The following is a 27,483-nucleotide window of genomic DNA, read 5'->3' as shown; positions in this document are numbered from 1 at the left end:
GACCATCAGGACCCCTCAGGGAAATAAGGGAAGACAAGCGGCGCGGTTCCGATCCTGGGGTAACTCCTTGGAACCGCAGCAGCCTGCGCTCTACCCCTTTGCGGACGAGCCAGGGAAGAGATGGCACCCGAACCTGGAGACCCGATTCAAACTGCAGGCTGTCCAGAGGGCTTACTGCAGTTTCAGGCTTACAGAGCACCCTCAGAAGCAGACAAACATTAACATGTCTGCGATCTCCCACTGAAAGATCACTCGCATGGAGTTGATCTGCAGCACGTGGGCAAACCCGCGAAAAAAATCAAAATAAGACTAGAAAGTGAAAACAAATCATGAGCAGAATTAACTATGAAGCCAAGCAGTGAAGCTGCAGTAACAAACTGAAGCAAGACAGGAAGCTCCCGGGCAGGTAGCCCAAAGGGGAGGGATCTTTTAGTTACCCTGCAGCTGAAGCCAATAGAGATACAAGATCCCATCCATTCAGCATCCCGAGAGCTTGTACAAGAAGTGCCCGTTAGTTGAGAAAAACACAAAATAAACAGGCAGTTTTACAGGGAAATGAGCCCTGTAAATCGACCTGCTGAGGCACCTCTACAAAAATATGGGGAGGTGGAGAAAGTTGGGGGGGAGGGACCCAGCGGGTTTAACACCCCCAAGGTCAGACAGATCCCCAAACAGGACCCGTCCAAGCTCTATCCGGCGCAAAAAGGGGAACCAGGAGTCCAAACACAAAAAACCAACAGTGCTAAGAGGCGACCTGAAATTAGCCTATCACTCTGCTACTGGAGACTGAGGAAGACTGGATCAGTAGAAGGGAAGCTGTACTGATATACAAGTTTGATCTCAGTCTCCACCTGCTGGTAGCAGTGAGGTATAATACCCATCCGTAAGGAACTATACCTGTCTATCAAGCGATACAGAAAGCAGTTACTTACCATAAAGCACAGTTACTTACCTTAACAGTTGTTATCCAGGGATAGCAGGCAGCTATTCTCACAAGTGGGTGACGTCATCCGACGGAGCCTCGTTGCGGACGCCTCACAAGCAGACTTGCTTGAAGAAACTCGAAGTTTCGAGTCGCCCGCACCGCGCAGAGTCAAAGAGGGACTTCTCGGCTTCGTGGAAAACTGAGGAGACGCGCCCTGTGCTGGGCGGGAAGGCACTCGTACATGCGCAGTGCGGCTGACTCGAAACTTCTAGTTTCTACAAGCAAGTCTGCTTGCGAGGCTTCCGCATCGGGGCTCCGATGACATCACCCATATGCGAGAACAGGCTGCCTGCTTGTCCTGGGATAACAAGCATTCTCCAATGAAGAATCTGCTATTTCTCTGCTCTCCACAGTACACAGGTAAGTGCAGCAGCTGGTTAAGAAAAGACCTACCTGCTGTAGAACAGCCTCCTGGGGGAAGCTGAACTCCTTCAGGTCATTCTCATCATCATCACTGGAAGAGTGCATATGGTGGGTATTTACCTGGGGAGGGTAGACAAATTAGATGGGCAGCACACAGATTTTGGAGTCCCGATCCTAAACATGCGTACATTTGCTATCCTAAGAAATAACAAAGGACATGCCCCATAGCTGCTGCGCAAAAGAAATCAAACTATTGCAGTCTATACTAGGGCAGTAAAGGAAAGCAGAGATCACACCAGGATGAAGAGCAAAGATACTCACCAGATCTACAGTATTTTTCTTGTTGGTTTCTGAGAGCGAGCCAGAAGTGAATTTCTCCCACTGTTCCTGCTCCTCCTCAGGCAGCTCTGAAATTACCAAGGAGCACCGAGACTCATCCTTCTCTTAAGCCCCATCATGTTCCTCCCACCCCCTCCTCCTCCTCATCCCCTCCCCACACAAAGGCAGAATGTTACCTTTCAGGAGTTGCCCCACAAGCATGGCATTGGGTCCTTTCTCCAAACTCTGGACCAGGGCATTGGAAATTCTTGTCAAATGGCCCATATAGCCCTTTCGACGTCCCCCTCCAGTCCTGTAACAGTGTTTTAATATTGTCAGCTGTCTGCTCTTCCCAGCAGAAACAAAATAGCCAGGTCTTCAAACCTTTCTAGTGACTGACTGAAGCAACCTACTGCAGGTGGTCATTCCCGGCTCTTTCCTTTTCCCCACCCAAAGCAATACCAGGCACTCCTTACCCAGGGGCTGAGGGGCACCAGCTCACTCACTTACTGCTCTCGCTCGTTCTCCTCCCACGCCGAGAGGATTCTCTGCACGAGACGACACTTCTGCAGCAGCTGATGAAGAAAGGCACAAGAGGGGTGGAGGACACATTAGTTTGCCCATCGTGTACCTGTATAATCAACAACCTCTCACCCTCTCTTTGTGAGCATAAGCATACTGCCCCCTGTCATCCCCAAACTCTCAGCATTCTGTGAAAATTGGTTGGATCAAAGGAACATTTTTATTTCAAAATCTGTTTTTATTGATGAAAAGAAAACAAAGGCAAGAAAAACAGTTGAGATTTACATTGTATCTTATCTTTCTATAACAGAGGAATACTATTAAAGGGACATTTTAAAATCTATCCTCAGACATTTGTAGTTTTCTTCATCCAGGACTGTACAAAACTGGCACAGATGCCTTCCTGCCCCTCCATCCCCCACCCAGCACTCTCACTCACATATCTGACCAAAGGGCTCTCTCGCGTGCACTCGGAGACATCCTTAATAGATTCCTCTTCCGGCATTGCTGGGGCCATGGCAAGGATGGTGCTCATGCACAGTTCCACTTGTGAATGCAGAAAGTTGTTGAAAACATAAGTGAAGTAGAGGTCCTGGGTAAACAGGGGGCAAAAGAGGGAAGCTAAAGGAAAAATGGTTTCCGAGAGCAAGCAGAAGTGAGGCGCACTAGATGGTTGCAGCCTGGAACTCACCAATATGGCATTCAGTATATCCAACTCAATCAGTTCTTGGTTGAGGGCTGGGTGGTTGGCATGCAACATACTAGCCAACAGTTTCACCACGTGGAGCCGGGTGTTGCCTAGGGGTGGGTCCAGGATCCCCCAGGTGGTCTGCAGGCTCTCTTTCTGTCAGGTGAGGGAGGAGGGAGTGAAGTGTGTTAGAAAGGTCTCCCCATATCAACTAACAATGAGATATCGGTCCAGACTTGGTGTGTGCTGAGAAAACATAACCTACTACTACTAATAACTTTATTCTTTTATACCGCCATAACCAAAAGTTCTAGGCAATTTACACTAAAAAAGCTGGACAATCAGCGAAATACAATAATACAGTAAAAAATAAATATTTGTAAAAAAGAATTTCAATAATAAAACTCACCAAGTAATAAACTTATCAAACAAAGTGGTCTTAATTCATTTCTGAAAACTGCAATAGGATAGCATAGCTTGCTGAATACATTTACCTAACCAAGATTGTTGCCTACCAGTTTGAAATGCTAGGGTCCTATCTACACCCATTCATTTTTGGATAAGCAAATAAGTAGGTTTCTAGTTTCTCTTGATGCAACACAAAATGAGGAAAAAGGTAAGCTGGAGACAATCCCAATATCAGCTTAAAGCAGGTACAGGAAAATTTGAATACTCTTGCCTCCAAAGACAGCCAACGAAGTAAATGATAATATGGACTAATATGGTCATTCTTTTTTAAACCAAAAAAAAGAACAGCTGTATTCTGAATTATCCTTCATTTCCTTAGAATTTTTTTGAGTGCGCCTAAATAGATGATGTTACAATAGTCTAAAATAGATAAAACTAATGCCTACACCAATATCTGAGCGTTAAAGGATCAAAATATTTTTTATGGTTCTTAATTTCCACAATGTAAAAAAGCATTTTTGTACCATTAAGTTTGTGTGTTCTGCTAGTGTTAAGTGTCGGTCTAGACTTCTGCACTTCACTAGAACTGAAAAGAACAGAAAGACCAAGACTATACAGTCTTACCAACACTCATTTTGTCCCAACTATAAGGAACCACCTAACTAGCTCTCAGTAATTGTGTCAGAATGATTGAAACATCAAGCCGATATAAGCACAAGGAAGGATCTAGATCAGTGGTTCTTAAACCAGTCCTGGGGGACCCACTAGCAAGTGGAATTTTCAAGATAACCCTAATGAATATGCATGAGGCAGATTTACATACAATAGAGGTTGACAGGCATGCAAATCTGCCTCATGCATATTCATTAGAGATATCTTGAAAATCCCATTGGCTGGTGGTCCCCCTGGACAGGATTGAGAACCACTGATCTGGAGGGGTCACGTGATGACGCTGAGCTGAGCGGCGGCTCTCTGCTCTAGCTCCGACCCTCTCGCGCTTTATTTTTCGCCAAAATTGCCGTTTACCTCCTCCTCCTCGTTTCCTGTTGGCAGCCCGGTGGATCGGAGTGTGCTGCGGTGCAGGTGACTGTGCGGGATACTTTCTGGGGCGGCTTCTGAGAGAGCTATGCCCGTTAAGACCCCGTGGCCGACTAAGACCCAGCGTGCGCACGAGGTATCCGGTATGGCGGCCGCTTCTTCTTCTCCACCGCCGAGGGTGCTTCTCCAAGACGACGCGGTCAAGGAACTGACCAAAAATATTTCAGCGGCCATCGACGAGAGGCTAACTAAACTCCAGGCCACTGTTGATGATATTAGAGACTGCCTGGAGCGTCATGGCCAACGTCTTCAGACCGCAGAGACTCGTATTGCTGCTCAGGAGGATCGTTCGGTGGAGGTGGAGACGCAGATCCAGGCCCTGCAGGCGAGGTGTGCAATCCTTCACGAGCGCCTTGAAGACCAAGAGAATCGCGGCCGCCGAAACAACATCCGGCTGGTGGGCTTAGCGGAGACCCTGCGGGACGCTGAGCTGCGAGAGGTCGTGGAGAAGTGGCTTCCTGAGGCGGTGGGCTTAGTTCCAGCGGGGTCGCGCACCTTGGTGGAAAGGGTGCATCGTTTGGGTCCCCGCCGAGAGACTGAGGGGCAGCCTCGGCCTGTCATCGCCAGGTATTTGAATTTTGCGGAAAAGGCGCAGGTGATGGCCCTCTATCGCAAAAAGAGCTCATTGGAGTACGGGGGCACCAAGTTATTGCTCTTTAATGATTACTCGGCTGAGGTGGCTGCTCGACGCCGTGCCCTGGCGCCCTACTGTTCTGAGCTCCGCAATAGAGGCCTTCGCTTTGTGGTGCAGTATCCGGCCCGAGTGAGGGTCTTTGAGACAGGAGGGCCGAAGGTCTGTGAGGATGTGGAAACGCTCCGGGTCTACATACAAGCCCTGGCGCCTATGCCTCCGGCGCCCTGAGGTCTGCTGGACTTTGGTTGGCTTTCTCTGCGGTTTGCCCCTATGTTTTGGGGCTTGGTTGCTGTTGACTTTGTGATCCAGGATCCTGCGCCTGGGGGGCCTCCGAAGGCTGGTCATGGTTTCCTCTTCATCGACTGGCCCTCTAGTTCATCATCTTCCAGCCTGTGGTAGCCTGGGCACGGGCGTCTGTCTACTGGGATGGGGCTTTTGTCCTGTCATCGTGCCTGAATTCCACGGGAGGGGCCTCCCTGATGTCATCTTTCCGTGGGCCCCTATGCCGGATCTATCCTATCGGGCCCTTTTGGAGGCCGCTGTGGTCCCTTCCTGGAGGGGCGTCAGTTGTTGGAGTTGATGCCCTGCTTGAGTATTATGGGCCATAGCTGTCGCTCTGGACACAAGTTGACTTTATTGTCCCCTGGTTCTGTTCTGTTTTTTCTTGTATGACATTTTTCCCTTTTTTTATTCTCATAGTTCTTTTTAGTATTGGGGTATTGGAGGGGATTTTCTTGACCTCTGGGGGTGGGGGGGAGGGGAGCTCTTTCTTTCTTGATAGCGCGAGGGGGTGGGGGGGGGCTTCTACCATTTGTTTTTATTGTGCTGGGGGGGTGGGGTTGGATGAAGAGTCAGCTAGAGAGGGGGGGGTGGGTGTTTGGGCTTGGAGGGGGTGGGGCTTGTGTGTATGTTGGTGAGTGGTCTGTTTGGGTGCTGGTGCTTGGGGGAGTGTGGATGTGGGGGGTAGGGGGCTGGGCTGGCTACGGGGGGAGGGTTCTCTGTTTCTACGGAGTGCTTGGCGTTTCAGCGCTCGGTCTTGGGGGTTTGGCTGGGAGACCCCCAGGGCTTGTGATAGGCTTTGGAGTGCTCGATTGCTGTGGCAGGGTATTTCCCATGGATATGGCTGATCTCATTTGTGTCACGTTGAATGTGGCGGGCATTAATTCTCCTGTGAAGCGCTCCAAGGTGCTCTCTTTTCTGAAAAAAGAGAAGGTCTCGGTAGCCTTCCTCCAAGAGACCCACCTTACGGTGAGTGAACATCGGAAGCTGCAGCGCGACTGGGTGGGTGAGGTGGTTGCGTCCTCTTATAATTCCAGGCAGAGGGGGGTCGCCATTCTTATTCACAAGGCTGTAGCGGTGGCTACCCATAAGATAATACGGGACCCTCAGGGCCGTTATATTATTTGGGCAGGGACGCTATCTGATAAACCTGTGGTGTTATGTAATGTCTACGCTCCTAATGTTTATTCTCACTCTTTCTTTTCCTCTCTCTTAGCTCATCTGGTAGCATTACCGAACTATGAGCTGTTGGTGGGAGGGGACTTCAATGTCACTAGCGACCCTTCTATTGATTGTAAGCCCCCGAGACCAGTGGCGACGGATAACGAGCGTCGGGGGTGAATTTTCTGCTGGGGGAGTTGGATCTCCAGGATGTGTGGCGGGTATACCACCCTGGAGAGGTTGATTTCACGTTCTTCTCCGGGGTGCACCATTGTCATTCTCGCCTGGACTATCTTTTACTTCCTTCTCGCTCCACTGGTAGGGTGGTGCGCACGCACATCCTGGACGTTCCTTTCAGCGACCATGCTGCTGTGTATATGTCTCTAAAGTGGGGAGGGGGCTCTGCTGCTGATCGTATTTGGCGTTTTAATCCCTCCCTCTATTTGGATAGTGACTTCATACTTATCTCATAGAGGAATGGACTAAATATCGGCAGACTAATGAGGGGACTGAGGTTTCGGACACCATGTTTTGGGAGGCGGCGAAAGCTTACCTGCGTGGGTGTATCATAGCCTATTCCATTCGCAGGCGCAAGGCGCGGGACGCTGAGCTCACGTCGTTGTCAAAACAATTGCGGGAGCATAAACTTTATCATATCAGACATCACTCCGAGGAAGCTCGTCAATCGTACCTTCGTCTGCGTAAACAGATCGATGCCATCCTCACTGCCAGGGCTCTAACCTATATTGATGTTTACAAGTTTAAACTTTATAGGTGGGGCAATCAGGCAGGGAAACTTCTGGCTAATCTTGTTCGACCCTTCCGTCGAGCCGCGCGGGTCGTTCGTATTAGAGACACTTCTCATGTGTTGCATACTGCTGATGCTGCGATCCATTCTCAATTTGTGCGCTTTTATAGTGATTTGTATGGTCCGGGTGCATGCGATGATGAGGCTCGGGATCTTTTTTTCCGGGACTTGACTCTCCCCCGTCTTACTGACGCACATCGCGATATGCTCAATGCCCCTATCACCAGCCAGGAGATCTCCGTGGCTATTGGCAACTTGAAACTTGCTAAGGCAGCGGGACGGTATGGGGCCTGAGTTTTACAAGATCTTACAACATCATGTCGGCCCTGCTTTGGGTGCCATGTTCGCGGATATGCAAATTACGGACAGACTTCTTCCGGAGCAGAATCATGCTCATGTAGTGGTGCTTCCCAAGCCGGGCAAAGATCCTGAACTTGTGGGCTCGTACAGACCCATCTCCCTACTTAATCAGGACATGAAGCTGCTCACGGCCATTTTAGTTAAACGCCTGGCTCAGGTAGTTCCGACGCTCGTGCATCCCAACCAGGTGGGATTCGTGCCTGGTCGCTTCTCTTTGGCTAACATTCTTAAAGCGTTGGTGGCTTTACGGGAAGGTAGGGGTCGCCCTGGAGATGATTTGTTGGCTAGTTTGGATGCTGAAAAGGCATTTGACAAGGTTGTCTGGCCTTACCTTTTTTGGATTTTACAACATTTTGGTATTACCGGTTCGTTTCATGCCTGGGTTGTTCGCTTGTATACGTCTCCGACCGCTCAACTGCTCATCAATAGACAGCGTACGACTTCCTTCCCTTTGCGGCGGGGGACCCGGCAGGGTTGCCCCCTCTCGCCCTTACTGTTCATCCTTTCCCTTGAACCCTTGGCGGCTAAGATCAGAGACTCTCCTGAGGTGGAGGGCATTCGAGTGGGTAGTGAGATTTGCAAGATCACCATGTTTGCAGATGATATGTTGCTGTTTGTGGGTAATGCCCGGGTCTCTCTTCCTTGCATAAACTCTTACATTGCTTCCTTTGGGTCTTTTTCGGAACTTAGTATTAATTTCGGCAAATCTGAGGCTCTTCCTGTATCTGTGCCCTGTGCCTCCCGCGTTCTGCCCTCCTTTCCTTTTCGGTGGGCAACAGGGGAGCTTAAGTATCTTGGTATATTTCTCAGTGCTGATTGGGCTGCTGTCTATCGGCGTAATATTGTGCTTCGTCTTGCCCAGCTCCGGGACGCTTGTCATCGCTGGGGGGACCTTCCTCTGTCTCTTTTCGGTCGTATTGCCTTGGTCAAGATGGTTCTGCTGCCCAAGATTCTTTACCCTTTGCAGATGATCCCTTTATGGCTACGGGGAGCGGAGGAACGGTCCTTTAGATCTTTTGTTGGTTCTTTCATCTGGCGCAATCGGAGAGCGCGTATCGGCTATTGGAGACTTACGCAGAGCAGGGAGCGAGGAGGATTGGCGCTTCCGGACTTGCGCCTGTATAACGTGGCTGCCCTGATGCGCTGGGTACATGAACTTTTCACATCGAGTTCTCGGTTTGCCCCCTCGGGCCTGTTTGATTCTTGGGTGACTCCCCACAGCGCGTTGGCCTGTCTTGATGTGCCTCGGTGGCGGCGACCTCGCGGAGGCTGCAACTCTTTGTGGTTGGATCCGTTGCGGCGAGCATTACTTTGGTGGCGGTGGCGAATTGGAGGGGGAGAGCGGAATCATTGGGCCTTTCAGTTCATCAGGGGTAATCCTATGTTTCCGCCAGGTGTGGGTACCCATCGCGGTCTGACGGCCAGTCTTGGCGCTGGTTTTTGCTTGGGGCATGTCTGCTCCTTGTCTTCTGAGTCTGGGATTTTCCCCTCGTATGATTCTCTCCGTCGTCACTGGTCTCTCCCTAAAATGCCATTTTTTGTTTATTTGCAATTGCGCCATTTTTATGAGGACCATAGGAGGCGGTGCCCCCTGAGATCCCAATTCTTAAAGGTTGATCACTTGTTTCTCTCTCTCCCTGCTTCTTTAAATTCTTTGTCTACTTGGTATGGATTGGCCCGGGCAGAACGGCCGGACTCTCAGCTCTGTCAGGTGGCCGCTAGGTGGTCCGCGGACTTGGGGGAGCCTGTTGGAGTTGAGACGCTGGTGGCCTGTTTTACTAACATTCCTAAGGGGGTCCGTAATGCTCAGCTGCAGGAATTGCAGTTCAAATTGTTACATCGCACTTATATCTCCAGGGACCGGGGAGTACGAGCGGGTCTCTGGGACTCGGATGTCTGTGTTAAATGCAAGCGTATGCGTGGCACCCTTGTGCATATGTTTCTAGAATGTCCGGCATTGGGCACTTACTGGAACGGGGTGCTGGACTTTCTGGCCCACATAGTGGACGTGCCTTTTCAATGGTCTTATTTACTTATTCTGTTGGGCTGTGAGGGGGAGGTGCTTGAGCAGGGTTTGGGAATGGAACACTGGCGCTTCTTATACATTGCGCTGTTAGTGGCCAAGCGCGGGGTGCTTCGCCTGTGGATGGATGCGGATGCACCTGCAGTGCTAGGGTGGAAGCGCTCCCTGGCTGAGGTGGCCAGATGGGAGCTCCGCAGCTGTCAGGGGATGTTGTCCGTGTCTCGCCACATCTACCGTTCTCTTTGGGATGCCACCTTATTGGAAGTTGGCTCTTTATGATTGATTCTGGTCAGCGCCAATTTGCCTCCGTAGACAGAGGGGGGGGGGGTATGTATGTATGGGTTTTGTGTGTCTGTGGGGTTGCTTGGGGCTTGGCTGTTGGTATGGCTGTGTTGTCTGGATGGCTGGGATTTGGGGTGAGGTTGTCTTTTTCTCTTTTTGTTGAAAACTAATGAAAGGTACTGATCAGCATCTACTGACTCTACTGTTCTTGTTGGGGATTTCTGCTACTGCGGTTGTATGGGCTTGCGCTCACTGGGGTTTTGTGGGGTCTGTACCTCCTCCCTTTGGGCTGGGGATTTCACATTAGCTTTCATGTTTCTCAGCCCTGTATACTTTATGTTCCCTATTGCATTGTTGTGCTTGCTCAGTCCTTTCTGCTCAATAAAAATGATTTCAAACAAACAAAAAAAAAAAAGAACCACTGATCTAGAAGGTGGTCGGGTCCTAAGTAGGGAAGACACGAACGGTGTAGGTCAGTGAGAAAAAAAACGCATGGTTACACTGACTTTGAATCCCGGAACAAGCTGGGATATGAAAGAAAAACAACGGCTGCAGCCGAAATGAAGACTCGCGGCTAGGGCCGCAGCCCAAGCCGGTCAACGGAAGAAAGAAGAAAAATAGGTTGGCACTCACAAACTTTGAAGTTCTACAAGCAAATTGCTTCCGAGGCTCTCTGCTTCAGGGCTCCGTGGATGATGTCACCCACATGTTGAGAATATGCTGCTTGCTTGTCCTGGGATCTGTGCCTCGATGGATGCCTCGACTGATATGGAGAACTGTGACTCGAACCAGGCAGGTCTTGCTGAGAGGAACATCGAGGAATCTTAGCCCTATGCCTTGGAAAGGGCGGCGCCTTATGCAAGAAGGAGGACTGGAGGCTGAGATTGAGACACCAAAAGGGATTCAACTCCTTGTGTCGAGGTATCTCGACGCACTGACAAAGACTCTGCTCCTTGAGTAGCGTGCTTATGCTCCAGACGAGACACTTGCAAAGACTCGACTCCTTGCATAGTTTCTGTAGAATCCTCTTGAGGCACTCCCAACGACTCGACTCCTTGTAAAGAGTGAGTAGATTCAGCTCTAAACTAAACCAAACCTTAAGTTTATATACCGCATCCTCTCCATAAAGATAGAGCTCGGCGCAGTTTACAGGTACTTTAATAAATGAGGAAAGAACATAACAAATAATTAATTAATGATTATAAAGGGGATGGTGAGCTTTACATTTTTGAGAAAAGCCAGGTTTTCAGATGCTTTCTGAATAATTGGAAGGAGCCCAGATTCCGCAGCAGGGAAGGAAGGTTATTCCAAAGCTCAGTGATTTTGAAGTAAAGAGATTTTCCTAATTTTCCTGCATAGATGACGCCTTTTAACAAGGGGAAAGATAGTTTAAGTTTTTTTTGGTGGATCTGGTAATGTCGGATCTCGAAGAATTCCAAGATAGTGGAATTAGGGGAGGAAGAATGCCATGTAGGATCTTTAACGTTAGGCAGGTACATTTAAAGTGAAATCACTGGAAGCCAGTGAAGTTTTGACAGAAGTGGGGAAACATGATCAAATTTACTTTTTGCGAAGATAAACCTAGCCGCAGTGTTCTGGATACGCTGAAGTCTTTGAAGACTTTTCTTGGTTAGACTTTTGATTGTACAAGGACAGCAAAATGTTATTGGCGGAAGCAGGATCTCACTTTTCTCAAAAGTGAAGACTAAAAAACCATTTTTTTACCAGAGAGTTAAGATGGTCATTAAATTAAAGTGTAGAATCAATAATAATGCCCAAAACTTTGCTTGAGAATTCAATCTGCAGTGTGGGACCAGAAAGCAATGTTACTTACTGCAACAGTTGTTATCCAAGGACAGCAGGCAGCTATTCTCACTAGTGGGTGACGTCATCCGACGGATCCCCGATGCGGACGTCTCACAAGCATACTTGCTTGTAGAAACTTTAGAAGTTTTGAGTCACCTGCACTTGCGCATGCGCGAGTGCCTTCCCGCCCGATGCACCGGGCGTGTCTCCTCAGTTCAGATAGCTAGCAGAGAAGCCAACCCAGAGGAGGTGGATGGGACGTGAGAATAGCTGCCTGCTGTCCCTGGATAACAACTGTTATGGTAAGTAACATTGCTTTTTCCCAAGACAAGCAGGGAGATATTCTCACTAGTGGGTGACCTCCAAGCTAACCACAATGGGATGGTGGAAGTGTTGGCAAATTAGGAGAATAAATTTTGTAATACTGTTTGGCCAAACTGTCCATCCCGTCTGGAGAAAGTATCCAGACAATAATGAGAAGTGAAGGTATGAACCGAGGACCAAGTAGCAGCTTTACAAATCTCCTCAATCGGTGTCGATCTGAGGAAGGCTACAGAGGCTGCCATTGCTCTGACCTTATGGGCTGTGACTTTACTGTGAAGGGGTAATCCAGCCTGGGCATAGCAGAAAGAGATACAAGCCGCCATCCAGTTGGGGATGGTACGCTTAGAGATAGGGCGTCCCAACTTGTTCGGATCGAAGGAGATGAAAAGTTGAGGAGCAGTCCTGTGTGGCTTGGTGCGTTCCAGGTAGAAAGCCAAAGCACGTTTACAGAGTGTGAAGAGCTGATTCTCCAGGATGAGAATGAGGCTTTGGAAAAAACACTGGAAGAAAAATGGATTGATTCAGATGAAATTCCAAGACCACTTTGGAGAGGAATTTGGGATGAATGCGAAGGACCACCTTGTCATGATGAAACACTGTAAAAGGTGGATCCGCAACCAATGCTTGAAGCACACTAACTCGACGAGCAGAAGTGAAGCAAATGAGAAACACCACTTTCCAAGTGAGATACTTCAGAGGAGCCTTGTTAAGAGGTTCAAATGGAGGCTTCATAAGCTGAGAAAGAACAACATTGAAGTCTCAAACCACTGGAGGCGGATTGAGGGGAGGATTGATATGGAAAAATCCTTTCATGAATTTGGAAACCATCGGATGAGCAGAAAGAGGTTTCCCTTGAAGAGGCTGATGGAAAGCAGCAATAGCACTCAAATGGACTCGGATCAATGTAGACTTGAGGCCAGAATGAGATAGGTGTAAAAGATAGTCCAAAACAGAGGACAAGGAGGCATGTTGAGGCTCCTTGCGATAAGAAAAACACCAAGTAGAAAATCTAGTCCATTTTTGGGAATAGCATTGCCTAGAAGCAGACTTCCGTGAAGCTTCCAAAACATCCCTCACAGCTTGAGAAAACTGGAGAGGAGCTATGTTGAGAGCAACCAAGCTGTCAGGTGTAGAGACTGCAGGTTGGGATGAAGCAGAGATCCCTGATTCTGCATAAGCAGAGATGGAAACACTGGTAGAAGGAAGGGCTCCCTGCTGCTGAGTTGAAGTAGAAGGGAGAACCAAGGTTGTCTGGGCCACCGAGGAGCAATCAGAATCATGGTGGTCTGGTCCGACTTGAGCTTGACTAGATACTTTTGAATTAGAGGAAACGGAGGAAACGCATACAGAAAGATATTCCTCCAGTCCAGAAGAAAAGCATCCGCCTCGAGGCGATGAGGAGTGTAGATCCTGGAGCAGAACTGAGGCAGTTTGAAGTTGTGGGGGGCTGCAAAGAGGTCTATCTGAGGCGTTCCCGACAGAGAGAAGATGTGATGAAGGGGCGTGGAATGGAGAGTCCATTCGTGAGGCTGTAGAAGACGACTCAAGTTGTCCGCCAAGGCATTGTCTGCCCCCTGAATGTAGCTTTGAGGAAGGTGTTGTGGCGAATTGCCCAATCCCAAACTTTCAGAGCTTCCCGACAGGGAGCCCGATCTCGTGCCTCCTTGTTTGTTGACATAATACATGGCGACCTGGTTGTCTGTGCGAATGAGAACCACCATGTCGTGAAGGAAATGCTGAAAAGCATTGAGAGCATTGAAAATCGCTCTGAGTTCCAGGAGATTGATGTGACACAGGCGGTCCCACTGGTCCAATAGCCTTGAGTACACAGACTGTCCAGATGAGCCCCCCAAGCATAGGTCGAGGAGTCGGTCGTGAGAACCTTCTGATGGGGAGGCGTGTGAAACAGCAAACCTCTGGAGAGATTGGAAGAGAACATCCACCAGCAAAGAAACTGTGTCAGAGCAGGAGTGACTTGTATGTGGCGAGTCAGAGGGTCGGATACCTGCGTCCATTGAGATACCAGGGTCCACTGAGGAATTCTGAGGTGAAGTCTGGCAAGAGGAGTCACGTGCACTATAGAGGCCATGTGGCCCAGAAAAACCATCATGTGTCTCGCCAAGCGGGCGAGAGGACACTGAATGACAAAGACGAAGAAGAGCATCCAGGCTTTGCGGAGGAAGGAACGCCCTGAGTCGAATGGTATCCAGAACAGCTCCTATGAAGGGAAGAGTCTGGGAAGGTTGCAGATGGGATTTTGGAAAGTTGATCTCGAATCCCAGACTCTGCAGGAACTAGATCGTCCTTTGGGTCGCCTGGACGACTCCCTGAGACGTGGAATCTTTGATGAGCCAGTCATCGAGGTAGGGAAACACCTGGAGACCGTGGTTCCTGAGTGCTGTGGCCACTACAACCAGGCACTTGGTGAAGATTCTGGGAGACGAATCCAGGCCGAAAGGAAGCACTCGGTATTGAAGATGAAGATGTCCCACCCGAAATCTGAGGTATTATTGAGAGACCGGATGGATGGGAATATGAGTGTAGGCCTCCTTGAGATCCAGAGAGCATAACCAGTCGTTCTGCTCGAGGAGGGGATAGAGAGAAGCCAGGGTTAACATGCGAAACTTCTTTGACCAGAAACTTGTTGAGCACCCTGAGATCCAAAATAGGAAGCAGATCGTCCGTCTTCTTCGGAACAAGGAAGTACCAGGAGTAAAAACCCTTGTTCTGTTGATCCAAAGGGACCGGCTCGTCAGCCCGGAACTGGAGCAAAGCCTGAGCTTTCTGAAGAAGAAGGGCGGTCTGGGTTACGTTAGAAGGATGTTACGTCTTGGAGGATGTTCCGGAGGAAATTGATGGAACTGAAGAGAGTATCCCTCCCTTACAATGGAAAGGACCCAGAGGTTGATGGTAATAGTCATCCATCGATGGTAAAAATGATGGAGACGACCTCCGATGGGAAAAACAGGGAAGGGCAGAATGATGTCAGTTATGCTCTCTACGAGACAGTCAAAAAGGCTGAGGAGGCTTGGGGACAGCAGAAGTTTGAGGTTTTTGCTGTTGCTTCTGCGGGTGCTGTCTCTTAACAGGCTGACGGATGGTAGGTGCCTGTTTCAGTGGGTAATACCGCTGGTAGATCAAAGGCAGGTGTGATGGACGAGGAGGAGCAGGCTTGGCCTTTGGATGGAGAATTGACTGGAAAGACTTCTCGTGGTCCGACAGCTTCTTGGTCCCCGTCTCGAAGGACTCATCGAAGAGGTCGGCTCCAGCACACGGGATGTTAGCCAGCCTGTACTGAAGATTCGGGTCCATATCGATGGTCCTAAGCCACGCCAGGCGTCGCTTGGCCACCGAACAAGCAGCAGCCCTCGCAGAGAGTTCAAAAGCGTCGTAAGACGACTGCATCATCTGCAGTCGTAGTTGGGACAACGAAGCCAGAACCTCCTGGTACTCGAACCGAGCTTGAGAGTCCAAATAGGGCAGAAACTTTTGCAGAACTGAGAGGAAAAACTCGAAGTAGGTTGCAAAATGAAAACTATAATTGAGGACTCGAGAGGCCATCATCGAGTTCTGGTAGATGCGCCTGCCAAACCTGTCCATGGTCTTGCCCTCCCGGCCAGGTGGAATGGTAGCATAGACCTGGGAGGGATGAAACCGCTTCAACGAGGACTCCACCAAGAGGGACTGATGAGAGAGCTGGGCCCCATCGAATCCTTTATGGTGAACCGTGCAGTACCTGGCATCCAATTTCCCGGGAACAGCTGGGATGGAGTAAGGTGTTTCAAAACAGCGCATGAAGGTCTGGTCCAGCAGCTTATGCAGAGGAAGCCGGACAGACTCAGCAGGCGGTTGAGAGAGATGCATCGTCTCCAGATACTCCTTGGAAAATTTGGACCCCAAGTCCAGGTTAATGTCCAGATCCACAGCCATCTGTCGAAGAAAAGAAGAGAAAGACAGCTGGTCATCCAGAGCAGGGCCCCGAGAAGGACTCGAGGATGTCGAGGCCTCTGGATCCAACAAGGCCGGGGATCGGCAGGGAGAAAAAGATCCTCGAGCTGCGACATAGGAGAAGGTGAAGAAGCCGGAGGCAAATATTCGAGGAAAGGCTGCTTCCTACGAGGCGAGGCAAGCCTCGATGAATGCCTCGAGCGATGGCCAGAACTGTGCCTGGAAGTAGGCCTCGACCGCCGAGGTGAGCGAGGCACCGTCGAGGCTTCCAGCGAGTGGATAGGGCTGGAGGCGGTGGATCGAAGCAGAGGTGGTTGGGTGGAAGCACCTCGAGGCACCCGCCAAGCCTCGAGGCTCGGCATAAAGGGCATCAGGTCCGGAGAAGGCCCTCGCAAAGATTCTGCTCCTTGCATCGAGGGAATCGGTTCCAACAGAGGCACTCGCAAAGATTCTGCTCCTTGCATCGAGTGAATCGGTTCTAATGGAGGCATGGGCAAAGACTCTGCTCCTTATGATCCATGCATCGATGCCAGACCAGACACTCGCAGAGACTCGGCTCCCTGCAGCGAGAGTGTACGTCGTGGAGGCACCGGAGGCGGCTCGACCTCGCGGGAGGCCTCCGCGTACCCAGGCTGGATTTGGGAGAGAAGCTTCAGCCCCACAGTGGTAAAGAGCTCGATGAATTGCTTCTCCAGCAAGGTCTGGAACGAAGCTGGCAAGGAGGGATCCGCATCTGCAATGGGATCTCCTGCACGGGCTTCGCGCTCCCTGGCGCCCAGGTGCTTGGACTTAGAAGTCTTGGGCACCTTTAGCACCACAGGGGGAATGGGCTGCTGTGCTACCTGACCTGAAGAGACAGAGGAAGGCACTGCAGCAGGCTTCGGAGTCGGAGCCGGCACAAACGAAGCAGGCTTGAGGAGACTCGAGGCCACAAAGGTGGAAGATGGAAGAGTCGAGGCGTAAGTCGAAGGTATGGCGCTCTTCGATGAGGACAACTCCGTCGAAGCCTCCATGCTGAATAGCGACTCCCACAAGATGCGACTCTTGAACGCATGTGCTGTAAGCATGGAGCAAGGCCGGCACGAATTCGGAAGGTGTTGAGGCCCGAGACACTGAATACAGCGTCGATGAGGGTCCATTAGCGAAATCGCGCGCTGGCACTTGACACACTTTTTAAAACCGGTGATAGGCCGGGACATAGACTGAAAAAGCTCCGCCGCTAAATGGTTGAACAGATGGAAGAATTTTTTTTTTTTTTTTAAACAAGAAAACCACGACGAAAACCAACGATTATGAGTAAAAAGAACCCAAAACCGTGGACTTAGAAGGCACAAATGAAGATACTTTGCGCAGAGAGTCAAAGACAGACTTCTCGACTCTGCGGAAAAGTAAGAACTGAGGAGACACGCCCGGTGCAACGGGTGGGAAGGCACTCGCGCATGCGCGGTGCGGACGACTCGAAACTTCTAAAGTTTCTACAAGCAAGTATGCTTGTGAGACGTCCGCATCAGGGCTCCGTCAGATGACGTCACCCACCAGTGAGAATACCTGCCTGCTTGTCCTGGGATAAGGTAGTGAAATGAACTCGAGGCACTGCTAAGGACTCGACTCTCTGTGATATTGCTAAGTGCTCAGACTGGACTGCAGGAAGCAGAGTCGAGGAAGAAGTATGTTTGGCAAGCATATTACTAAACTGGCGATCCAATATGGTCTGGATCATAGCCTCCAAATGTGACACCGAGACTTGAGGATCTGGTACATTTGGTGTGGCTATAGATTCCGAAGAAGAGGAGGAAGAATGATTCTTCAACTTTGAGACATGCTTCTTGGGCAGCTTGATAACCACTACTGGTACCTGACCTGAGGGGGGCAGCGAGGCAAGCGTCTCGTCAGGAGAAGACTTAGCAGATTTTCTCGAGGACGAGGACCCGCCGAACGAGGAGGGTTTGATTACGGTCGAGGTCGAGGCAGAAGGCGGAACCCCGGTGAGAAGCTTAACCAGATTCGAAGTCGCGGTCGAGACCGGGGAAAGTGGATCCATACTGCCCAAGAGTTTTTTCACCTGAACTCGACAACGTTTGAGGGCTCAAGGTTGAAGGGTAGCACAGTGGGCACACGACTCCAGATGATGGTCAGGTCCCAAACACTGAACACATCACCTTTGTGGGTCAGTGAGGGAGATTGCGTGCTGACAACGGTTACACTTCTTGAAGCCTGTGACCGGCCGGGACATAAACAGAAAAATAGCCTCAGTGAGATCGAAGTCCGCAGGCTGGGGCTGCGAGGCAGGCCCCACAGTGACACAAAAGAAAAATAAAATTAAGTTGTTGTTTTTTCTTAAATGAAAACGCACAAAGAAACACAGCAACCCTATAAAAAATAAAATACGAGCCTCGGTGAGAGAAGGCACGAAGTAGAACTGAGTCTAGCGCAAAGCGTCAAATTAGGACTTCTCGGCTCCGCGGAAAACTGAGGAGACACGCGCCCTGCATTGGGCGGGAAGGTACTCGCGCATGTGCGGTGCGGCAGTCGCAAACTTTATAAAGTTCTTCAAGCAAGTCTGCTTGCAAAGCTGTCCACATCCGGGCTCCGTGAATAACATCACCCACATGTTGAGAATAGGCTGCGCCTGCTTGTCCTAGGATAATATTGCAAACTTTCTAAAGTCTTAAAGTGGCAATGCACTTTTACAGTGGTCCGTACCAGGACTTCGTCAGTGATGACACCCATACATGAGAATATGTTGCCTGCTTGTCCAGGGATCTAATCTAATCTAATCTAATCTAAACCTTAAGTTTATATACCGCATCATCTCCATGAGAATAACTATTTATACTTGATTCTTATATCCAGAAAGCTAACGTTTTAACAAGCCAAGGCTGCCTATATGTGCATTTTGAAATATGTTTTAGCAAAATGCTATGTAACCTGGGTTTCCTGCTGCAAAGGTTGAGTTCTATCTGGCTGCTCTTTGCAAAACAAGAGGATCTTAAACAGAAGGCATGATACACTGTACCCTATAATCATTTTATCACAGCTGTGGCTCACAATGATAATCAGACATTGGGGGCACCTTTGGTGGATGGAGCAGAAGCTGATGGAACTCCCGTAGATGCTGTTTGATAGCATGTAGGGTGCCCAGACTGGCCTGACTGGGCATGGAATCCAGTCCTGGAGGGTTCATCTCTAGCTGCCCATCCACATTACAGTAGAAACCACTCAGTCCTCCCAATTCCGAGCTGTGAGGAAGGGGTGAGATGGGAAACATGAAGACAAAGAGAAAGAGTAGATTACAAAATCAGCCACGCAGACTGGTATGAACTCACAAGATGGGGGGAGGGGATAACACCATACTCACCGCGGCCTCCTTGGCTCCAGCAAGGCTAGCAGCACCTGGATGCCGTTCACTATCACAGACTCATTCCCCTCACCCTGGAACATGTTTTTCAGAAGCTGCTCAATAGTCTCCTGTCTGAATAACATGAAAGCAGGAATCCAACTGAGAAAGAACAATGTTTTAGCAACAGCTTCTAGCTTGGAATAAATTTCCTCCTCCTCGTGTGGTGCACAACAGAAATTCTGCCTGAAAGCCCACCTTCAAGGCTGCCTGTAAATCTTAAATCCTTATTCTCCTTTAACTATTCCCAATATGAATGAAATTCTCTAATTCTCTCATGTGTCTTTGTCAGTCATGATTAGGGTATTTATAAGCTCCATCTCTTATGTGTACGTATACTTCCAGCAGTGCTATAGAAATGATTTAAAAAAAAAAAGAAGTACTAGGAACTTCTTCCCATGGGTTTATGGACAGGAATAAAGCATATGATTTAATTACCAGCTACCCAACAGTCCTCTTCCCTGCAGATGTAACTCTTCTGGTCCCAGCCTAGCCATTACATATGCAATCTTCAGCCAATGACCCTGTCTCCCTCTATGTCCCCTGCTGTTACTGTTTGGAGACAGCCAGCAGCTCCATCTAGACCCCCAGCACTTACTTTTCCAGTGTGGCCAGGAGCTGGTCAGGCTCTGGACCGTCCTGGATCTGAATCACCTGCTCACGGCTCAGACGGACGATGTCGCATAGCGACTGGGAGGCATTGGAATGTTGCTAGAAGGTAAAGAAGCAAAGTTAGCATTTGGACTTGGGGACCTTAGTTTTGCTTTCTTAGCTCTCTGCTAAGTGCTCCACCTTGCCATCAGGGAGCTGTCAAGTGGATCCAAGAAAAAATCTTGAACAAAATTAGTGGATGCACACTCCCAGGACAACCAGAGGAATGCATGTTAACATCCATCTCTTTAGAGGAGCAAGAGGCACACATGAGGACCACTTTCATGCAACCGATTCATATTGTCCTTATAACACCCCACCCCCATGCCCAGATTTACTTACATTATCATCCCGTAAAGGATGAATCATATCTATCAGTCTCTGCACGATCTTCTCTTCATTCAGCCACTGTGACAAACAATCCAAATGGGATCAGAGTTGAGCTGCACAGACCACCCTATTCCCCCTCCCCCCAGTCCCATCATCGCTGGACAGGGCCTCCCACAACAAGACATGTTAAAAGTTACATGTTTCTGTTATTGGAGAGGATTTTATCAGTGTTTACCCACATGGGGTAGCTCTGAGTCTCCACAGCAGCCCCTCCCCAGTAGCACCCAGCTGCAAATGGCACACACACCCTCTCATCTAACTGCCATTTATTTTGCCTCTACCCTGGGCGAGAGCTGTAATTTAAACATTATCTGCGCCATGCTCTGCTTTCTCCTAACTCCCTCTCATTGCATGCTTTCAGCTAATTGCATAGCCCAGTAATTAGTTATTAAGGAAGGCTGAAATTGACAGCTTGCTTAAACACCAGTTCTACCATCCTCCACCACAAGGAAGTCCCCCAACACCCTGTCTTAATAATTGAGGCACAGAGGATGATCACATCACGAACTACATCTGTATAGATGCACACACCCTTCAGGGGAGGAGACAGCCCCACCCTGAGACTCCTGAAATCTAAAGCTCCCTGTGCAGTTTGGAGCTCTTTCCCTACTACTCTTACATTGAAGACATCCTGCCGTAGTTGCGCTTGTTCCACGCAGGTCAGCAGTCTCAGGAGCAGATCCATGATTGCTGATGTCCCAATATGCTGCAGTAACAGGCTCACAAAGTCATCCTTTTTACGGAGGAAAGTCACAATCTGGAGGGAAAGAACAGCACTGAAGCACATTTAAGCACAAGATCCCTGTATCCACCCACTCCCAACTCTAGAAACAGTCAGGGTGCATGTTCCCACCCTGTCTACATAGGTGGCAACTGCTGCACCACCACAGGATAAGCCCGGCCTTTCTGCTTTTTTCATGCTCAGAGAACGGGATGCAGAAGGACAAGAGTCTTCTGTTCTGTGAGGCTGCTGAATCAGGGCAAGCTCATCTGAAATGTTTTCTGACATGTGGGGGCATGCCCAGCTATGGGTCTCTAGGAAGCAGCCTCCAGATTAAGCCTGACACATCTCAAAGCATGAAAATAAGGCGTGTGAAAGCTGCTAGTGGAGGTGCTCACCTGTTCTGTTTTCCTGTTGATCAGAATACCCATCACCTTACTGAAGAAGCTGGCCAGCAGCGGATTCAGACCATCCTGTCTCTGCAGGAAGCCGTAGAGGCGCTTCAGAAGTGCTTCATCCTCGCCCAACGCATCGTTGATCTGAGACACATCAGCTGTGAGAATTTCACACGAAACGCTCGGATACCTAGAGGGAGGCAGAGCTGGGGCTTAGACCTGAAGCAGGTGAGGAGACAAAGATATGGTCCAACAGTCCCTCTCCCCTTCCCCTTACTTGTAACGCAGCTTCTCCTCCACGTCGGCAGGTGGTTCCTGTGTGATGCAAGTGACCAGAGCCTCCATGTGCTGTGGCTGCAGCAAAAAGTCCACCAGCTTGCGGTTCACTACTTTGCACTCCTGCAGCACATCCTCTTCGTCCAGCAGCTCAAAAAGGGTAACATCCTCCCGCTCCAGCAGCACGTCCACATGAGAGCTCGAGTGCAGGTCAAACTTCCAGAACATGGCTCACTGGGGGTAGCCAAGGAAGGGAAAAAATAATTTTTTATTTTTTTTTATAATTTCTTTATTCAGTTTTGCATATTACAACAAGTGTATCAGAAAAATTCATATAATCTTATAAATATACACTTGAATTTCTTCATGAACACTTTAAGTACAATATATCATACTTATATTCATATTTTATAATGATTTAAATATTATGTAAAAAAAAACAAAAAAAACACACACACACCAAGAAGGATCAGAGAGCAAGAATGTGACATGCAAACACTTCAAAGCAACAGAAAAATGGAACGGCAGGGATTTCTGAATGTGATATTTTTATGCACTTTACTTATCTATGCAACAAACTTGTGTTAACTCACACACGTATAATGCATGCTATACCAGTTTATTTTTCTTAAAGCAGTTACTTACTGTAACAGGTGTTATCCAGGGACAGCAGGCAGATATACTCACGTATGGGTGACATCACCAACGGAGCCCTGGTACAGACCAGTTTAAAAGTGCATCACCACTTTAAGACTCCAGAAAGTTCACGATAGCCCAAACCGTGCATGCGCGAGTGCCTTCCCGCCCGACATAGGGTGCGCGGTCCCTCAGTTAAGTTAAGCCAGCTAAGAAACCAACCCGGGGAGGTGGGTGGGTAGTGAGAATATCTGCCTGCTATCCCTGGATAACACCTGTTACGGTAAGTAATTGTGCTTTATCCTAGGCCAAGTAGGCAGCATATTCTCACATATGGGTGATATCCAAGCTAACAGAAATGGGATGGTGGGAGTGTTGGCCTTAGAAAAATACATTTTGTAATAAAGATTGGCTGAAATGCCCATCCCGTCTGGAGAAAGACTCCAGACAGTAGTGAGAAGTGAAGGTATGAACTGAGGACCAAGTGGCAGCCTTACAGATTTCCTCAATGGGAGTAGATCAGAGGAAAGCCACGGAAACTGCCATAGCTCTGATTTAGTAGGCTGTGACATGACTCTCCAGTGCCGGTCCAGTCTGAGCATAATAGAATGAGACGCAGGCAGTCAACCAGTTGGAAATCGTTCTTTTAGAAACAGGATGCCCCAACTTGTTTGGATCAAAACAGATGAAAAGTTGGGGAGATGTGCGATGTGGCTTTGTCCAGTCAATGTAATAGGCCAAAGCCCGTTTACAGTCCAAAGTATGCAAAGCAGTTTCTCCAGCATGAGAATGAGATTTAGGAAGAAACACTGATAGAACAATTGACTGATTGAGATGAAATTCAGTGACAATTCTCAGAGGAAACTTTGGACGTGTACACAGAACCACCTTGTCATGATGAAAAACTGAAAGGTGGATCTGATACTAATGATTGTAACTCACTGACCCTCCTGGCAGAGGTGAGAGCAATAAGAAAGACCACTTTCCAGGTAAGAAACTTGAGATGAGCTGTCACTATTGGTTCAAATGGTGGCTTCATCAAACTAGAAAGAACCACATATTAAGGTCCCAGACAACAGATGGAGGCTTGAGAGTTGGTTTAACATTGAAAAGCCCCTTCATGAACCTGGAAACCAAAGGATGAGCAGTGAGAGGTTTTCCCTCGACTGGCATGTGAAAAGCAGTAATAGCGCTGAGATGGACTCTGATAGATGTAGACTTGAGACTAGAATCAGACAGATGAAAAAGATAATCTAACACCAATTCCACTGTCAAGGATGTTGGATCATGATGATGAAGAAAACACCCAAGAAGAAAATGTAGTCCACTTTTGTTGGTAACATTGCTGAGTGGCTGGTTTCCTGGATGCATTCAGAATTTGACGAACAGGCTGAGAAAGATGTAAGTGAAATGGATTCAGCCCGAAAGAAACCAAGCTGTCAGGTGTAGAGATTGCAGGTTGGGATATTGAAGTGATTCCTGATAAGTGATTCCTGATTCTGAGTGAGCAGAGTAGGAAATACTGGAAGAGGTATGGGCTCCCTGGAGCCGAGTTGAAGGAGAAGGGAGAACCAATGTTGCCTGGGCCACCGTGGAGCAATGAGAATCATTGTTGCTGCTTCCCTCTTGACCTTGAATAAGGTTCGCAACATGAGAGGAAGTGGAGGGAATGCATATAGAAACAGACCCATCTAATCCAGGAGCAAGGCATCTGCTGCCAGACGGAGAGGAGATTAAAGTCTGGAGCAAAACTGGGGCAGTTTATGATTGTGAGGAGCCGCAAACAAGTCCACTTGAGGAGTACCCCATTGAGCAAAGATGGACTGGAGAGTTGCAGAGTCGAAAGTCCATTCATGTGGTTGAAGAATTCTGCTGACCGCCTTCAAGAACAGATTGTGAGCTGTCGCCCAAGTCCAGATTTTTTGGGCTTCCTGGCACAACAGGAGAGAGCCCGTGCCTCCTTGCTTGTTTATGCAGTACACTGCTACTTGATTGTCCGTGCAAAGGAGGTGGACTTGAGGGCAAAGATGATGATGAAAAGCCTTGAAGACATAAAACATCGCTCTGAGTTCTAAAAAACTGATGTGAAATTTCCGCTCCCTGGCGGTCCAAAACCCGAGTCTGCAGATCATCCATATGAGCCCCCAGGCATAAGGGGATGCGTCTGTCGTGATGATCTTGTGATGAGAGAGTAAATGAAAAAGAAGTCCTCTGGATAGATTTGAGGAGGTCATCCACCATTGAAGCGGCCGCAGAAGAGAAGATGTCACAGATATATGTTGTGAGAGACTATCCATTGCTTGAGACCACTGGGAAGCCAGAGTCCACTAAGGAGTGTGAAGATATAGTCTTGCCAGTGGTATGACATGGACATGGACATGAACAGTCCACTGGACTGGTGGGAAAGTTGCACCTTTTCAAACCCCCGGGCAGGGAACGGTCTGGTATCTAGACTCCATTTTGGATGGAATGGCCGGAACCGCATAGGGGGGTCTCCAAATTCCGGAAGAAAGCCTGGCGCAGCACCGGATTCAAAGGGAGCCGCAAAGACAAGGGAGGTCCATCTCCTCCAAAAACTCCTTGGTGTATTTAGAATCGGACTGGAGGTCGAGATGGAGCACCTTCCCCATGTCCTGAACAAACCGGGTGAAGGAAGACGGGCGACTGACCGGTCCTCGAGGGGGGTGATTGAACGAGACCGAGGCGCCACCGAAAAAGAGGGAGAAGCCTCCCGAGAGTAATGAGGCGGTCTATCAGTGCCCTGCCCCCGAGCCCCAGGATGCCCCGCTAAGGGAACGCGGTGGGGTCGAGGACTGCCGACGCCTCGAGGACTCTCGAAAGCGAGGACCCCGGGGTCCGAGGCACCGAGGTCCGCCGACGCGACACACCTCGAGAAAAAGAAGGGGACCTTCTCGAAGCCTCTGCCTCCCAGAGCAGAGCCCCGGACCGGGCAGGCAACTTGAACAACCAGGGGTTGGACAAAGACAACTCCGAGACCCAGAGATCTCCGCCAGCGCGAACACCCGGGGACCGGCTCCAACCCGGGGGGGGGGGGGGGGGAGTCCTGGGGTCACTTCGCCAAATGGCGAGACGGGGTTGAGGCACGCCCCAACTGGCGCTTCGACCTTGGTCGCCCCGAGGGCGAAGAATGCCTCGAGAGTCGAGGCAAAGAGTCCGAAGAAGAAAGACGCCGAGACCGACTCACCTTGCCCCGAAGGGCCTCGACACGATGCTCAGGCTGGTCCGGCGCACGCGAGGCCGAGGCCAGGGTCAAGTGGGCCAAAGCTGAGGAGAGCTCCGAGGATATCATGGCCCTCAACATATCCTGGAACACGGGCACCGAGAACATAGAAGGCATATCAGGTGCAGCTGTGCATTCCACAGAGGGCGACCTCGAAGATGAGTATTCCCTGGAGGCGGAAGCATGCTTTGAGGGCTTGGACAGTCTTGACGAGGCTGGGGGGAGAGCACTCCCACCATGGACGGCCGGAGACTCCGAGGTTGGCTTCTTCGCCAGCACCGACCCTGAAGAAGAAAGAGGGGACTTACCCGGAGCCGAGGTCTTCGAGGCCGACATCAAGGCCGAGGTCTTCGAGGCCGACATCAAGGCCGAGGTCTTCGAGGCCGACATCAAGGCCGAGGCCGAGACCGGAGCCGAAACCAGGGCCTGCTCCACCATAAAAAGCTCAGCCATGCGGGCCCAACAACGACGCAGGGCACGGGTCTGAAAAGTGGCACACCTGGGGCAAGTCGGTCGGGTGGTCAACCCTCAGACACAAAATACACCAACGATGTGGGTCGGTTATGGACAGCAACCGACCGCACTGGGTGCACTTTTTGAACCCGGTAAGGGGCTGGGACATAGGGGAAAAAACAGGCCGCAGCCGATTGGGGCCAAGCGGCCACGGCAAACTGGGAGCCCCCGGATGCCTAACCGAATATTCTGAAGAAAAAGAAGAAGAAAAAGGCGCACAGCGACTCCTGCACGAAAACAACGAAGCCACAGTGCTAGAAAGGCACTTGAACACGGAGAGAAATACAAGGCTTTCTGGCTCCGTGGAAAACTAAGAACTGAAGACCACGAGGTTGGGATGCGCCCTCTAGTGAAGCGGGAAGGCACACATATGCGTGGTGCAGCACCAGTAAACTTGAAATCTTCAATCAAGTTTGCTTGAAAAGCTGTCCACTTCGGGGCTCCGTGGATGACGTCACCCACATGTAGAGAATATGCTGCCTGCTTGTCCTGGGATAATACAGAATACAGCAGTCAGAATGATTTATCGCCTGAAGAAATTTGATCATGTTACACCCTTTTATCGTGAATTACATTGGCTGCCAATAGAGGCCCAGGTATTGTTTAAACTAGGCTGTTTCTTTTACAAGGCTGTTTATGGTACAGCTCCTTCTTACTTAGTCAATAGATTTTCTTTAGCATCATACAGACATAGTAGAAGAGCTCATCCTTTGTTTAATTTTCCATCTGTCCAGGGTTGCATGAGTAAGAAATTTCTGAATCATACGTCCTGTGCTTGGTGCCGGTGCCCGAAGATTGACCTCCTCTTCTGCTAGGTCTACGAGTTCACGTTTCCAGCATGCTCCTGGAACGAATTATGCTCGTAATCCAAGGTACCACTGGATTTGACTGTTTAACGAATCATCTTATTTCATGCAACATGTTTACTTTTATAACTTTTTGTAAACCGCGTTGAACTTCTGGTTACACGGTCAATAAGCACAATGTTATGTTATGTTTTGAGGCGGTGGCAAAGGCTGTTGTCTGAAAGGGAGAACAGGTGGGGCTTTTTTCTTGTTTTTAACCAAAGTATCCCACCTGGTTTCGTGAGCTGATAACTTTTGGATGGTCGTATCTATGGAAGCTCCAAAAAGTTCATCGCCCAAACAAGGAACATTAGCAAGATGATCTTGATGGTTAACATTAAGCTCCGAGACTCTGAGCCAGGCTAGGCGTCACATTGCCACTGACATAGCCGCAGCATGAGATATTAGCTC

The 27,483-nt window shown here is 49.4% G+C and overlaps 1 protein-coding gene across 2 annotated transcripts in view; it reads right to left on the bottom strand.

Annotated features, from left to right (window-relative positions):
• The window catches only part of PPP6R1 (protein phosphatase 6 regulatory subunit 1), a 178,414-nt gene that overhangs the window by 114,697 nt on the left and 36,234 nt on the right, over positions 1-27,483 (bottom strand). For both annotated transcript variants that reach the window (XM_033960861.1, XM_033960863.1), the window contains exons 2-14: positions 21,839-22,071; positions 21,565-21,751; positions 21,065-21,202; positions 20,398-20,463; positions 20,003-20,115; positions 19,366-19,479; positions 19,081-19,246; positions 2,880-3,032; positions 2,628-2,780; positions 2,177-2,241; positions 1,864-1,979; positions 1,670-1,755; positions 1,379-1,468 (exon numbers count right to left, since the gene is read on the bottom strand). In XM_033960861.1, the coding sequence (XP_033816752.1) occupies positions 1,379-1,468; positions 1,670-1,755; positions 1,864-1,979; positions 2,177-2,241; positions 2,628-2,780; positions 2,880-3,032; positions 19,081-19,246; positions 19,366-19,479; positions 20,003-20,115; positions 20,398-20,463; positions 21,065-21,202; positions 21,565-21,751; positions 21,839-22,065 (1,674 nt within the window). In that variant the 5' untranslated portion in view covers positions 22,066-22,071. The remainder of the gene's footprint in view (positions 1-1,378; positions 1,469-1,669; positions 1,756-1,863; positions 1,980-2,176; positions 2,242-2,627; positions 2,781-2,879; positions 3,033-19,080; positions 19,247-19,365; positions 19,480-20,002; positions 20,116-20,397; positions 20,464-21,064; positions 21,203-21,564; positions 21,752-21,838; positions 22,072-27,483) is intronic.

The sequence above is a fragment of the Geotrypetes seraphini genome, chromosome 10 (genome assembly GCF_902459505.1).
Source record: "Geotrypetes seraphini chromosome 10, aGeoSer1.1, whole genome shotgun sequence".
In the NCBI taxonomy this organism is placed as follows: domain Eukaryota; kingdom Metazoa; phylum Chordata; class Amphibia; order Gymnophiona; family Dermophiidae; genus Geotrypetes; species Geotrypetes seraphini.
This window is presented reverse-complemented; position numbering and strand designations above follow the sequence as displayed.